The 15765-nt window shown below is 35.2% G+C and overlaps 1 protein-coding gene across 2 annotated transcripts in view; it reads left to right on the forward strand.

Moving 5' to 3' along the window:
- The window catches only part of FMN2 (formin 2), a 158883-nt gene that overhangs the window by 112653 nt on the left and 30465 nt on the right, over positions 1 to 15765 (forward strand). For both annotated transcript variants that reach the window (XM_088053660.1, XM_005518511.2), the window contains exon 16: positions 12157 to 12208. In XM_088053660.1, coding sequence (XP_087909786.1) covers positions 12157 to 12208 — 52 coding nt within the window. The remainder of the gene's footprint in view (positions 1 to 12156; positions 12209 to 15765) is intronic.

Raw genomic sequence — 15765 nt, forward strand, 5'->3', positions numbered from 1 at the left:
GCCAGTCTTTTCTTGAGGGACTTCATGATCATTCTTAAAATGATCAATATACTTAACAGAAGGTTAAATTACCTGTGCTCTCCTTCCTACATTGGCTTAGTGGATATTGGCAAGCATGATTTATCCTATGCACTGGATTTTTGAGAGTCTGTGTGCTTCAAAACCTCCAGGTTCTCTTGTTTTCTTCTACATTTTCTCTTCTTGTTTACATGTCTTCTTTTTGAGTTCCCATACTGCAATCCCATCAAATCACCAAATGTATATGCGGTTCTCTTGTTCTTACAAATGTCAGGGTTTTTTTCTGAACTTTTCAATAGCCATACAGTTTAAAAAGGAAAAAAAAATAAAAGTGGAAAATCTATTTCAAAAAAGGGTATTGAAGAAAACTTTTCAGAAAATACAGTTTTCAAAATTATTTTGTTTCTTATTTAGTTTTTTATAACCATTTATCTAAGCATTTCCAATATGTAATATATAATTGTGAAGTTTAATAAAACAATTGTCCTTTTCCAATGAAAATTTATTCATACCACCCAGCAGGAATTTAACATTTGCATGTCCCCAGTATAGCATATATAGTCACATTTTCTGTCTTTGAGTTATTCCCCACAAGTTATCACAATTTGAAGGAGAGGGGTTGAAAGCAAAGCTCTGTTTGGGAACCTTGTCTCCATTGTTCCATATGTAGCTGTGGATAGATGGGGATGTAAATACATGAGAGATTACATCTATCGGTTCAGAAAGTTTAGAAAGTTTCAGAAATCACTTATTTCCACAGTGAAAATGAGTCTGACATGAGACAGTGGGGAATGCTGAGGGTACTAATTATCATGCAGTTTGTAGAGGAATTTCATTAGCAGTTAGTAACCCTTTAACCCTGTCCCCACTGGACAGGTTAGCCAGCTCATGCTGAAGGAACTGTGTGTGCATGAACCACAAGTGATTCGTAGTCCCCAGGTTTTTGCTGTGGTTAACTTGGCAGTGCAAAGCATTCTCTGGCTGTTCGCTGTTGGGATCCTGTCTAGGCTGTGCATTCTTGTCAGCTTGATAAAGAAGGAAACTTACGGCAGAAGGTAGCAACCATTATTCCCTCGGAATAGTAAGTCTTGTTTGTGAGGTGGGAAGATTCAATATGTTGAAATCTCAGCTTTTCCACTGAGATTCTATAAATTGTTAAAATGTTGCAGACTTTAAATCTGAGCAAATCATCCTACAACATATTAAGAAGCCAAGCCAATATAATTAGTTTCAGACTTTAGAAAAAATATTATGCCATGGGACAAGCATTGTTTGCAGAAGTAAAAACAAAAATTTCTGATATTTGGCTAGTTCATTTAAAAGCAAAAAGAATTATTTCAGTGTGATTTTAAGTTTGGGACCACAGGGTAACCATTCAATCTTTGGTTCCTTCTAGTCTTTATTTTGCAGAATTCTGGTGTTCTGCTATTGTAAGTGAATACCAGCACCAGGTTTTGTCCTGCTGGACCCAAGAATATAGACTCTTCTCCAGACCTAAATTCTAGTCACATCCTCATGATCTTACAGAATAAAGATGCTAAAATTGTCCTGTTGGTTGAACTGTCTGTAACTATCTCCTTCTTTTGTCTGGAAGAGCATTCAGGAACCAAGTTTCCAAACTGTTAGTAAAGGAATGTATAAATCACAGTGAGTTTTATTTATCGCTGTAGCTGCAAACAGCTAGCTGGTCGTGACTCGTTCTTTTAAGTCAAGTAGCAAAAGGCTGTGCATCATCAAATGATGGATTGTGAATGAGACTAAAGCATCATACTGAATCTTAGATGTCTGGGTTAAGTTCCTGGCTCCAGAAATACTGTAGATGATTGCAAAACAAGTGCTGCTAGGATCTTAGTTCTGGCCTTTCTAACCCAGAATGATTGATTTTGCAGATTCCATTTTCTTTAAATATTGTTTTTATGATTTGATTAATATAAGGGAGAACATAGCAGTAGTTCATAATTTTTCTGAAAATAATTTGAGGAAAATATGACTGAAACATAAATAGGAAGATGTATGAATAAATGTGTTTTTGTTTTTCTTTGAAAAATTGCATGGAACTTTAAGAGGTTGAATATTAGTAATTTATGTGGAGACACTCACTTTAAATATTGTTATGATTACCAAAATACAGTCATTACCAAAATCTAGAAAATACTTTTTCTCCCTTTTGCGGAAAAAATGCTAAAAATGAAAAGAGAAAGAAAATGTTGGAGGAATATGAAGCAGCAACATAAACTCACTAGAACAAAAGATGGAGGAATTCAGCTTAAGCAGTTTAATTTTATGAATGTTTACATTTTTCTGTTAGTGTTCTTTTTGTTGAATTATTGCAGGAGCTTTTAAAACTTGTTCTTTGAGTCCTGAAAGTATTTTTTTAATCTCACACTGACATCTTAATGCTGATAAATAGTTCAATGTCAGCATGATATAAACTTGTCCCTACTTCAGATGTCAGCACCTCCATTGGTGTGCATTTTTACATAATAATCCTAATTTGGATTGTGTTGCATTTGCAACACTAGACAGGCTTCACTGAATTAGCCTTACCTTGCTTCAAAGTCCATGAAAGACCAGACTTTTAGACTGGGGCTGTCAGCTGTTTTGTGCCTTTGGCACAGGATCTCTTCTAATCATTTTGGTAAGCATCACAGTGGTTTCAGACAGCACAGGTGTGGTAGAGTTAAAAAAGGTTTTTTGTCATCACATGAGAACAGATTAATGTATGAGTATCACAATAGCATGATACAAGTCATCAAACTCAAAAGACTCTGAAAAAATTAGTAAAAACCTTTCGGATAGTTGTGTAGGGCAGAAAATTCATATTTTAAGTCTCTTCTCCAGTAAAAATGTCATCAAATAAGATTTCTTTCATGACATAGTTCTTGGGATGGAGAATGAAAAATAAGAGGACATTAAAGCTTAAGAGCACTTAGGTCTTTCATAAGCTCCAATCACAATGTCACACGTTCTTCAGCACTGTGAAGTCCAGGCTCACAAGTGAACAATTCCCTTGCTGGATCTTTACCTGAAATATGTATTTAGTCATAGGTATGCTGGCTAACTTTACATCTGTTTCCTGCCTAACCTAACTGGACCTGAGTGTGGGATTTAAGATCAGTAGCAGGGAACATCAAGTGAGAAGCTCAAAGCTCCACACAAAATACAATGCATTTTACTTCTGTGAATGTGACATGACAACATTACAGTGAGTAGTTGCTAAAAATACATAATTAAGTATGATGGAGTGATTTTCTGGGGTTGTTATGTTTCGGGGTTTTTTAAAATGTTGGATTTGGGTCCCATTTTTCTCTCAATTCAGCTGACAAAAGATGTCATCCTTCAAAGGCTCACAAATCACAGAATGGTTTTGGTTGGAGGGAGCCTTAAAAATCATCTATTTCCAGCCCCCTACCATGGACAGGCACACCTTCCACTAGACCAGGTTGATCAGAGCCCCATCCATGGCCCTGAACACTTCCAGGGATGGGACATCCGCAGATTCTAAAATGCTCTTGTGGTATTGACTGTACCACACAGCACAATGTCATCAGCACACTTGCCCAATGTGCCCTCAATTCCACTGTCCATGGGACTTTTTAACAAAGCTGTTAAAAAGTGCTGGTCCCAAAACCAGTCTCTGTGGTTTTGGGACCAATCTCTGACCAACCACTTGTCACTGCTTTCTGCTTGGACATTGAGCTGTTAAGCACAAATCTCTGAGTGCAAACATCAGCCAGTTTTTTATCCACCCAGTGTCCCATCTGTCAAGCCTCTGTCTCTTCAGTTTAGAGACAAGGATGTCATGTGGGACGATATCAAATGCTTTGTATGATTCCAGGTAGATGACATCAGTAGTCTTCCTTTATCCACCAACACTGGAACCCCATCATAGAAAGCCACCAAATTTGTCAGGCATTCTTTGCACTTTGATGAAGCTATACTGGCTGTCACCAATTACTTCCTTACTTTCCATTTGCCTTAGCACAGTTTTCAGGATAATCTGCTCCATGATCTTGCCCGTCACTGATTTGAGACTGACTGGGCTGTAGTTCTCCATATCTTCCTTATTTCCCTTTTTAAAATGGGGGGTTGTGTTTCCACTTTTCCAGTCACTGAAAGCTTCACTGGACAGCCACAATTTCTCAAATATGATGGATAGTCGCTTAGCCACTTCCTCTGACATGGATGAATCTCATCAGGTCCCATGAACTTGTGTACCTTTGGGTTCCTTAGTTAGTCTCAAACCCAGTCTTCTCCTTCATTATCTCAGTCCTTGCCTTTGCCTTCTGCAACTTTGGCAGTGTGGCTGGACCACTTGCTGATAAAAAATATTGAGTCAAAGGTAAATAAATCTCCTTTTACAGAATATTAAGGTTTTTTTTTTAATTTTTTTTTACTTTTAAGGATGTTCAAGTTTCTGGCCTTGCATATTCAATGATGTTTTAAGCTGTGCTTCTATAAATCTTGCTCACAATCTATGGAGCTAGCACATAATTTGCATTCTTGTTGTGTGAGGGTATGATTTCATAAGGAAGTAAAATTGGCTGGAATCAATATAAATATTTATGTATAAACTATACATAATTATCTATAGGTTTTGAAAAAAAAAAAGGGGCAACACCATTAAGAAAATGTTCAGCATATTGGATGCTCTATCCCAAGTTATCTTCAAGAAATTGGGGTCTGAATGTTTAAATTTAAATGTATTTAAATGTTCTCTTACCTGTATGCATAAAAATCTCAGAAAATGGGGAATGGGGAACAGGTATTCTTCATGCTGGCAATCTTTTGTGAATTAGTCATAAGAAGTGTAGAAGGATGCAAGACTCTTGATAGGATTCCCAGAAGAAATCCTGCTTTATTCTCTTGTAAGGCGTTCTTAGCATGAATTTACCCAATAGTAAGCCATCCAAATGACTTGGGTCTTTTTTTGGTGTAAATAGAAATTCTCAAAACTATAGCAACACAGCTCTAATGGGTCATTGGAAAGCCTTTGTATCTGTTGGGAAAAAAAAAAAAGGAAAAAAACCCAACTGGCTCCACTTGAAAGTTACTGGAAAGCACATTCATAGCTAATTATAAACAAATACTAGTTAACACTTTAAATAAAAAGAGAGGAAAAAAGCAAAAAGATTTAGGACGTAGACAAGCAGATGAAAGGATTCTTGTTGCCTTCCATCTGAGATTACTCAGATGCATTCCTGTATTCAATTACCTGAGAAGATGTGATATTCCCTTAAGAGAGATCGGGAGATCAGAAGGGATGGCGGTTTCGTGCATCTCCTTACTCATAGCCCTTTGAAACTGGTTCAGCAGAAATAGCTTAAATTGCAGCAGGGATTGGGGCCAGGCGGTGACTACAGACAGTAATCACTGGGTCAAGATCATACCACAAACCAACAACAAAAAATTCTGGAGGAACAAAAAGCTCTCTCAGGGTGTTTGAATGCAGTTTGGGTAGACTTATAGGGTCTGCTTGGAATACTTTCTTGGAATAGGTACCAACGGGTCAGCTTGTTGTGTGACTATGCTTATCTATACATGCTTATTTATGCATGAAGGACATTAATAATTCTTACTAATTGCTAGCTTTGAGTCTATTTTTCTCACCAGATCCCTTGCATACTTCATATTCAATTCTCAGCTTGAGTTGTATGCTTTTTTCATAAAGCCACTAAGCACAAGCCCATCATCATTTAAAAATTAATGATTGCCTAACTTTTCTTTAGTCTTTCCCAAAAGGCACTTCCTTTTTGATAGTATTCATCTAAAATGGCTTAGTTCTTCCTAGTGCCACTCATGCCCCAACCACACTAAATAAGGCATTCATGGAGACCAAGCAACAACAAAATCCAAAAATTGAGGCAAAACAAATTCAAAAGTCTAAAAGAGAGTAGGGGTAGAGGGGGAGGGGAAGAAAGAAACTTTTCTCAGGAACTTTCTGTTGATTCTGGTCTATTTGCTATTCTGCTTTGGTTGTTTCAAGGTTTTTCAAAAGTCTTGAATAGTATGCTAACTGCCAAAAAAAAATAACTTTTTAAGTGTTATTTTGGTCTTTCCTGAGGGTGTTTAAAAGTACATGTACTACCAAGGAGAATAGGGGAATTTTGTCAGAAGCACCGACAGAGCTCTTGTGAAGGTAGACCTTAGACCCTAATAATAGCAGAGTAACTGCATGCTCTTGCTTGTGCTGGTAGTTCATCCGGTATTTTCTCTATATCCATTTTCTGTCAGTCTTAGACATGATTGAGGCATCTGCAGAGGGTATCCTCATGGCCTCTGTCAGGCACCTTAGGTCTTAATGAAGCTGGGTTAGAAGTGGCAGGTGAACTGCCTGCAGTTCCATACACTTTTTAAGAAAAAAGATCAATTTCCCATGATTTTGTTATTAGTTTAGTTTTGTTGGGACTTTTTTGAATTTACCTCTCTGCCAGTGGAGATATTTGGTACATTTTCAAAGCCCCATCTACTATTCACTCTTCACCAGTGTGGAAGAAAATGCAAAATCTTTAAAGATCCTGGTAAATCTCCAACAAGGGTTTGTAAAAATACTAGTAATTGTTTTCTTTTCTATTTGATTGTTTTGGGGTTTTTTTTTCCATAAAAAGGATTTCTATAAATTTTACTGCTTTTTAATAATATGTATATATATATAACACTGGAGCACAATAATCCTAGACTAAAACAGTTGTTGTATATCTTGAGTTTCCAATTAGTTATAAGTCAAATATTTCTTTTTATATTTTTTTTTAATCCTGTGGAAGAAATTATAGAGTGAAGTATCACACTTTCAAACAAGAAATTGGAGTAACAACAGAGACAACAGATGTTATTTGCAATATCTGTCCACACAGAAAATAGTCTGTACATATAGAAAATAGATATATACATGTTATTAGCTTTTTTAAAAGTCAGATTTTGTGCACAGGGAGTAGTGGTTAAATTTGGAGGAGACTAGCAGAGAAAGATTTTCTGTATTGAAAATGAGGGGATATTTGGCAGTTATCTTCATTCACAGTGTGGCTTGATTTCTGCAGAGAACTTAGCATAGCATCCAGAATGATCCACTAAGGTCAGAGGGGACAATTTGTGGTTAACCAATGGTTTATATCCTTGCCTTTGAATCCCATTTAATTTTATCTTCTAGGCTTCTTGAAAACAAAAAAATATTTATAGAAAAGTGAATTTTACCGTTCTTCTGAAGACCAGCATTTTCTAAAATGCCTGTGTCTATTTCTCACATTCAATTTGGTGAGATACATCAGATTTTCATAAATGCATAGGTCACTTTAGTATGCTTATTCATGTATGTGCCTTTGTAGAAGTTTATATGTAACATTTGAAGGACCCTAATCAAGAAGAATTGGAAGAGCAAATACACAAAACAACAGCATGTATCATTCTGGAACGTGGGCGTATGCTGATAAGGACAGAAGATTTGAGAATTCCGTTAATTAGACTTCATTTATGAGCTCTTGTTTGAAAGCTCATTTTGAACTGCACGAAATTGAGTTTTATGCCCCAGTTATAAAACACCAAGCACTAAGTTTAAGCAAACTTCAAAAAAAAAAGTGATAGAATAGAAATTAGGACATCTGATGTGAGTAATTTTTGAAGAGATACATATGTCCTGTAGTTAAAAGAATTGATATAAGAGGCTTGGATGTAGTACAGTCCTCACACTTGGTAAGCAGTGACGTAGGGAGGAAGGAATGTACTTGATTTTTGACCAAATATATAAAGTGTTTAGGAAGTATAGACCTTGCTCTAAAAGGAGACCAACTTTAAATAATCTGAAGGTATCTTAATGGAAAAAGCAGGCAAACAGTGGAATGTCATCCAACGAGAAGGCATTAAAGATGCTTTCAAACTAAAAAGGGAAAATATAACTAAATCACTACATGTTGTAAACTGTTGATAAGGTAGCTTCACTCTGTTAGAGGTCACTTTGACTCTAAAATGCTGTGAGTTTTGAGATGGCCATGTTTTTTCAATATGACCTAAAGTTATTTTCCAACTATATTTGAAATATATTTTTCAGAATATATTTGCCTTCATGATTATGAAAGCTGCATGTAAAGCCCTACAATATATAGAGTATGTGAAGGCCAACATAAAAATCTGTTACTTTTTACTTACTTTTGATTACCAGTGTATTGCATAAAATAGTATTTTCTGGTATGATATAGTCTTTAATAGATTTGGAACAGTTTATTTGGACATACTTTAGCAAATTAGTGTCAAGAATCAATTTCTTAGCTGAGGGTGTTAGAAAAGATGATGAGCTAAAAAATATGGAATATTTGGGAAGAAAACTAACCCAAATGCAGAAATTCCTATATCTGTCAGAAAACCTGCAAGCAGTCACTGCTATATTAGCTAATGGATTCCAAATATATATGAAAGCAGATATGAATAGTGTATGACTACAAGATTTCTTTTAATGTTTTTCAAATAAAATCAAATAATAATATTTTTGAAAGAATGTTATTTCTAGAAGATAGAGAGTAATCGTAGAGGCAGAAGAGAGTGCTCAGATATGGTCAGCTGCCATGTTATCCCAGGATTTATTTAATTTTTCTGTCTTGGCCATTGATGATCACTGTGTCATGATCACTGTGGACTGGGTATAGGTTTTTTTTATTTTTTTACTTCACCTGTTATAGGTGTTCTTTTTGTAACTGGAAGTACAGTTTCCTCCTCTGAATGTTCTTCCAAGGTGGGCACCTTTTAGCTGGCATTTGGCACTTAATGGATATATGCCAAGAATGAAGAAGCCAAACCAGTGCCTTTGACACACTGTTTACACCTGTGAAGAACTGCTTTGGAGGAAGAAGAGATAATAGAGATGCATAATATTGAGTGAAATGATGAAGTATAATGCATTCTGGGACACTTCAACTGGATCCATCATAACAAAATATTTCCCTTGCTCAAAGAGGAAAACTTAATTGGAAGTAGTTTACCGATAAGGTGATTAGTACAGAGCAAAGTACATATAACGACTAATCAGATATTATATTACATTATCAGATGATAATATTCCTGTTCCACAAGCTATAACGATCTCTAGCTGCTTCAACATCTTATAGTTATTCCATTGTATCCAGGTGATAGTAAAAATTCTAGTGCTTTGATAACAGAAGTTTTCTTCCTTTATTAGAGGATTATTTATTCCATGATTAAATTTCACTGCATGTCTTCAACTACCCATTTTGCACAGCTCTTGGATGTTTACTTTGTCTAGTGCAAAAGCAGTCATCTGGTTATTTTCTTTGGACAGGGACAGATCTGAGTGTATAAACCATATTTTCACTTTCACTGGTGCCACCTGTCGTCTTGTGGAAGCAGAATTGTTTTCATAATGTCTTTAACATTTTCCATCTAGAAAAATGATAATGCAAACGGGTTACAAATTAGATTTTCACCTGCATAATATCTTTTTGATAAAACGAGGAAGGTTTAAAAATATCATCACATTTGGATATGAGGAAACTACAAGGAAATTCTTCTTCAGAGAAAATCCTTTTCCTTGCAATATTCTGTTTAATAACAAAAGGTGATTTGATGTAGGATGAAATCTCTCTCTGTGGGAATAGTAGCTGCCTTATGCATAAGTACTTATTACTTTAAAAAAAAAAAAAAAAAGACACTATTATATGCATCTCTGCTGTTTAGGGTTTCTAGAATTTCTTTTCATTGTTAATTTATTAAAAGTATAGATACAAGAAATAACTTTGTTTTGTTTTGCTTTATTTTGCTTTTCTTCTTCTCTGGACCACAATAATTTTCTTTTTTAATTTAAAAGAACTTGTGCCAGAATGGGGATATTCTGACATGCTTTGATAAGCTTAGGATAATATGTTATGCTTACACTCTTCTGAAAAATAAATTGTGGAATATTTTCTCCATTACTGGTGGGTAAATAATTGTTTGTAAAAATGTGCAGAACATTTGAAATAAAGAAGAAAGAACCTAAAACAAGGCAACTCTAATGATATTCCATCTCATTGATCTTGGAAGTGATAAAAAGATTTACATCCTAAGAATACAACCTATGTATACAAGACTGTTGTAGGATGGAATATGGTAGTCTCTATTTCTAAGCATTTTTTTAATAGAAGGAAGTCCAAATTGCATTGTTCAGTGATAGAAACATTTCTTTTAGGAGCTGTATGCACAGATAGTTAGTTATTGTGTTAATGCAGAGTGAGATACTTGATCTCATTTCATCCAGAGTGTTTGTGTGCAGCAGCTTCTCTTTTGAGCTACGTTTTCACTGGTCATACCTTGATTTTCAGGACTGAAGTATGAAAAAAAAAAAACAAGTATTAATGAAATTCTGTAAAAGCTGCCACATTTCACCTGGTTTCTTATCCAAAGCAATGCAAGGCTTTTAAGAAAAACTCTAGGTCAGCCCAAATTCACTCAGCACTGGGCTCAACTTCACTCAAAAGGGTTGTGAGTCCTCGCAAACCTTCTGAAGAATCTGGGCCAAGTTTCAAGTCGGTATTGAAACCTGTAATCAGGCAGGATTCACGTGCATTTCAATTTCCTTGAGAACGTTTACCCATCTCTCCCTCAAGTTTTCTGTGGTTTGCTGGGATTTTTTTTTTCTCATTTTCAGGATAACAGTGGTGGAGCCCAAGTCTTCAAGTAATGATTACTAAATACAGTGTTTCCCACTGCAAATATCCGGGCAGTAGTCAGCAGTGCTACTGCTCGGAAGACTACATTGCTACTAAATAAAAAGCATTTGCAGCACTAGACAAAGCTCTGATCATTGTTGTGGCTGAGGAAAGTATAAGGAAATTCCATTTGTCTATCTTTGCTACAGATTTCACATGCCTATTCGAGTGTATGTTTGTAAATTGCTGTTGATTGAAAAAATCTAACAGAAAAGCAGTGATTATCTTTGTATACTAATTATGCCGTTGCTTTGCTTTTTTCAACAAATTTAAAATCAGGTTTCTTTTTTCAAAGGCAATGTATCTATAAAGCAGAAAAATAATTTTAGTGAATTTATATTGTACAGCTATGTAGGGAAACTGGAATAAAAAACAGCTAAAAGTTTTCTTTTTTTAAATTTCTGTATGAATTTTATACCACTGACATTTGTTACCAGGACAGTTCAGAGCCTTTTCATATTTCAAAACTTTCTGACTCATGGGAATCAAAAAATTGCCCTTGCAAGTTAACAGGCCAGAAGTCTAGCAGTCTGGAAAGTACCAAATTAAAAAAGCTTTCTGCTTAAGCATGCAGACTTTAAATGAGATTTAAGTTGCATTACCTGAATGACTGCATAAATATAAATTTCACCTAAGTGTATGCACAGAGCAGACTGACAATTGCTTTGCACATCAGTGATGCCTATGTTAATGTGCACATTCTAGTAGATGTTTTGTTAAGTGTTCTTTCAGTGATTTAAGTTAAGGGAAATGTATGCAAAAATTATGAGAGAACATGTGGCAAATAGAGAATTTTTTCACCAGTGTGTGGGAATGACAGTTTCTTATTTGTAATTTCCTTCACATGATCACCAAATGATAATATCCTTCATATAAAAGTAGTCATGTTTCCAATACAGGCCTGCTACAACTCTAGTACTTCAATGGATGTGGGAATAAGATAAGGGATAAGGGAATAAGATGGATAAGGGAAGAATTTCCATTTATAATTGCCAAGCAACTTGTAGAAAAGCTATGAGGCTGAATCCTTCCTGCTCTTTACTTAACTTTTCCTTCTCTCAGTAGACAGATTCCCATATTATTTGAGTTTTTGGAATCATTAGTTAAGATCTGGTTTTAAATCAGTTTCATCACTTGGTTGTTGTTTAGATTACTGGAAGATTCGTTTTTTCTTTTAATTTTAAGGCTTTGAGTTTTGGATTAATTTCTTTTTGCGGTGGTGGTTTTGGGATTTCTTTTAAATAGGGTTATCAAAATTTGTGTAGTTTTATTTGTAGAGCTGTTTGTTGAATGGGGGGTGTCAGTTGGTTGGGTTTTTTTTTGGACTTGATCTACATGAGTGGATCAGGTGGTTTCTGTGTATTTTAGACATGACATATTTAAATTAAAATTATCCTAAAACATTTCTATCCTTCACCTTGTTTCTAATTATTTGATTTTATTTTTACAGCCAAAATAGACCAAGAAAATGAAGAGAAGTCACTGACAGAAGCACATAAAAGGTAAGAAAGAGCAATGTAGTAAGATTTTTCTTTGAGAAATACGGTTTTTTAGCTGTTGCTGTACTGGTAGCCACCATTACTGTGTTTTTGAATGGTACAGAAATAGACTCAGAGAGAAAAGTGATATTTAGTTACTGTCAATTTTAATTTGACAATGAAGAAAGATTGAAATTCTTTAAATAAATATTGTATATTGCTCCTGTCTTTCAGAAAATGCATTAACCTTGTGTAAAAATAAATTCAGAGTATACCATTTGGACTGAGAGAAAACTGTTCATACTACACCAGAATCATGGTGATTTGAGAGATATTTAGCATTTTCAAAAACAGTTATTATCCATTAGGTACCATTTCCTGTACTTATAAAATGTCCATTTTATAAAAAGTAATTAAAAACTTTTTTAATACACTAATGAGATGTATAATTAAATGTGACTTCCTTTGTACAATTGGTAATAGATCTCCAATTACTTTTTGAGGCAAAAAGCAAAATACCTCATTAAATTTCATTATAGATGTGTGCAGTGGAGACAGTTTTCAAAACTGGGAACCTCACTGCATTGCACAACATGTGGTTTGTTCTGATTTTTTTGGGGAGCTCTCCAGCAGCAGTGTTAAATGGGACAGATTTTTATTGGTCCCAGCAAGAGATAAAAAGACAGCATTTATAGCCCAGATTTAGGGAAACTCATGGTCTGTATTAGTTTTTCTTTCACTAAAAATGAAAGTTTTTGTACTTTTTCTTTTTGTACTAGCTACAACTGTCACTTAGTACATAGTAATATCCATTATATACTCACAGAATTATGATGTCTCTCAATAGGATTCCTCTTAAAGATATTGCTATAAAAGTTTCTAGTTTTTACTGTGATTTGTTAGCCATTCTATGGCCTTAATGCCCAAATTTCCTACCTGCAGTAATGCCACAGGGTGGTTGATGTCTTTCCTGGTACAACATCAGGTTTTTTTTCTCTATTCCCTTGGGCCATGTACTAAAGATAGTATCTGAAAAAGAAGCCAAGGGGAGTCAGTGCCACAAGAGCCTCCCTCCTTATTTGTAAGGAGGTGGTAGGTCCCTGAGTGGCGCGTCGGAGGTGTGGAATCATGGTGGTGTGGAAAGGGAGAGAATAATGGAATGCAAGAGAGAGAATATAAGATAATCACAGCTGTTTTGAGCAGGTCTGTGTTCACTTAATTTTCATTACAGAATCACAGAAGGATCATCAAGTCCAGCTCCCAAATGAGGGGCCTGTAGAGGAATCAAACCCACAACCTTGGTGCTATTAGCACAATGTTCTACCAAGCTGAGATAATATTAGGGTATTGCTTTGGCTTAATATCATACCTCTTGCTCAAGTATATGAAAGGCATTCCTGGCATTTCTTAGGTTTGTTTAGCTGCTCAGTTACATAATTCTTATCTTTAAAATTTTCCTTCACAATAAAACTTTGAGAGAAGACGGCAATTTTAGGAGATTTTTGTCATCTCTGATTGCTTTTTTATGGGAAATATTTGTCCCATCAAAAATGGATTTGAATACAAGTCCAAAGGTGACAGAAATCTAATGACAGTGGAATCTTCAATCTGTTGAGAAATCTTGTGATTTATCACTATCTTTTGGTGTCTAATTCACTTTTCCTTCTAATCTTTTTCCCTGGCAAGACTGGAACCATCATATCAAAAACTTTGTGTTGGTTTTATTAGCCTGATGGGGGAAGAAAGCAAACTGCTCCATGGGTTCTGGTTTAGCTTGGTCTTTTTCTTCTGACTTGGCCTAATTCTTTCTTCTCCCAGCTCCTTTTACACAGTTTGTCAAGGAGGAAAATTCTGCTTCATTGCTCCTCCTTTCTGTGAATATCTAGCAAGGATATTTTCTTTCTTCCTTCCACCTTCCCACTGAAATTCTTAATCAGATTAGTGGCATTTATTAGAACACTGAAGACAACTTCATATACCGTTTTTGTATTATGTATGATTATTTCAGTAAGATTTTTAATTTAGCTTGGAAATAAAATGCTTGGGATCCTTTTTGGCAGGGGTGGGTGAAAATGATGATAGGAGCTTAAGAAGCTAAATAAAAGATTAGTTGCATTTGACTAATCATAGGTAGATATAAGTGCATAGGATGACAAGACAAGCAAGTAGTGCAAGGAAAAGTGATGGATTAGATGGAGCAAAGTTAATGTGATTAATGTGCTTGGATTTTCCTTGTTGAAGTGAATGACTTCAGCCCATGTATAAGTTCAGGTCTACTGCATGGAAGGATTTCTTTAGCTTTCATTAAAAATTATTATTTTTTTTAAATTATTTTCTTTGTTCGTTTGTCTCCATTAAAATGCAAAAGCCCGAAAGGAAAGCTCTTTTAGCAATTAAAAAAAACAGTTTCTGAAATGAATAATGATTTGGGGAAAATTCAGCAATGTGTGTTTTAAAAAAGCTTAGTTGTGCAATAGATGAGCTGAAATGGAAAGTTAATCTTACACACAAAATGAAGACAAAAAAAATGGAATGTCTGCTCTAGGGACTCCATACAGTGTATAGCTGTTCATTTGTCACAAGTGAGAAAATGTTTAATCAGTTTTGAAATGATGTATTCTCTCTTTATTTATCGTGTTTAGTGACTTTAAGAGTGTCAGTATGTAAAGTGTTTATCCAAGGAATGGATTTCTGGCACATGGATAAAATGAAAAGTGAAATGTTTAGCTCGCAATAGGCATATGTTCCAAGATCTCTCTGAGTAAGTATCCTGAGATGAGAAGAAAGCACACAGGTCTATGTTTATCTAGCTTACGCAGGCAGACAAGGAAGGCTCCAGCCTGGTATTAACACTGAAGTGACATGGAATGTCTTCACCAAACCCCAAACAATTACATCATTCCCTTAACAATATTGATAAAGTGTAATAAGAAAGAACCTGGCACTTTCCAATTAGATCCTCATTGCTAAATGCTTGAGAAACTGTGAAATACTTGTCAAGTTAAAGCAAAAATCACTCATTTGGGGGGAGGTGAAAGAAGTAAAACAGAAAAGAGAGAGGAGGAGGGGAAAGAGATGCTTCTCTATTTTAGAAGTCTTTAATTCAGTGCCCCTTTATTTTTTCTTCTGTTTTTATTTTTAAATTTGAAATATATCCTCCATCCCAGGACTTGCATTAAAGATATGCTCTCTGTTCTCTCTGTTTTCATTTACTTAGTGTTAAATATGTTTTCGTCTTTTCAGATGTGATTTTTACTTAAGCAGCAAGAAAAAAAATCAAAGTATTATTGTTTCCAGGTATGCTTAATACAATTTCAGAATGAGATTGACTTTGTCACAGTATACACAGCAAGTAGGAACCAAGATTGCAACAAAATTATTGTCCAAATAATGTGACATGTGATACCTCGTTTGCTGCACTAGGATGAAAGGCAATAGCAACAGCAGAAATACTGTCTTGCAGACTTATAATCAGAAATGAGTTAGTTGCTTTTCTTGCACTTCATTTCTGAAGAACCAATAGCTAAACAACCTGACTGAAGTTACTAGCAACAGCATTCAATGAAGTTGAAGGTCCTGAT

Source organism: Pseudopodoces humilis, chromosome 3 (assembly GCF_049639895.1).
Source record: "Pseudopodoces humilis isolate 2021_Gansu_Grassland_sample_001 chromosome 3, ASM4963989v1, whole genome shotgun sequence".
In the NCBI taxonomy this organism is placed as follows: domain Eukaryota; kingdom Metazoa; phylum Chordata; class Aves; order Passeriformes; family Paridae; genus Pseudopodoces; species Pseudopodoces humilis.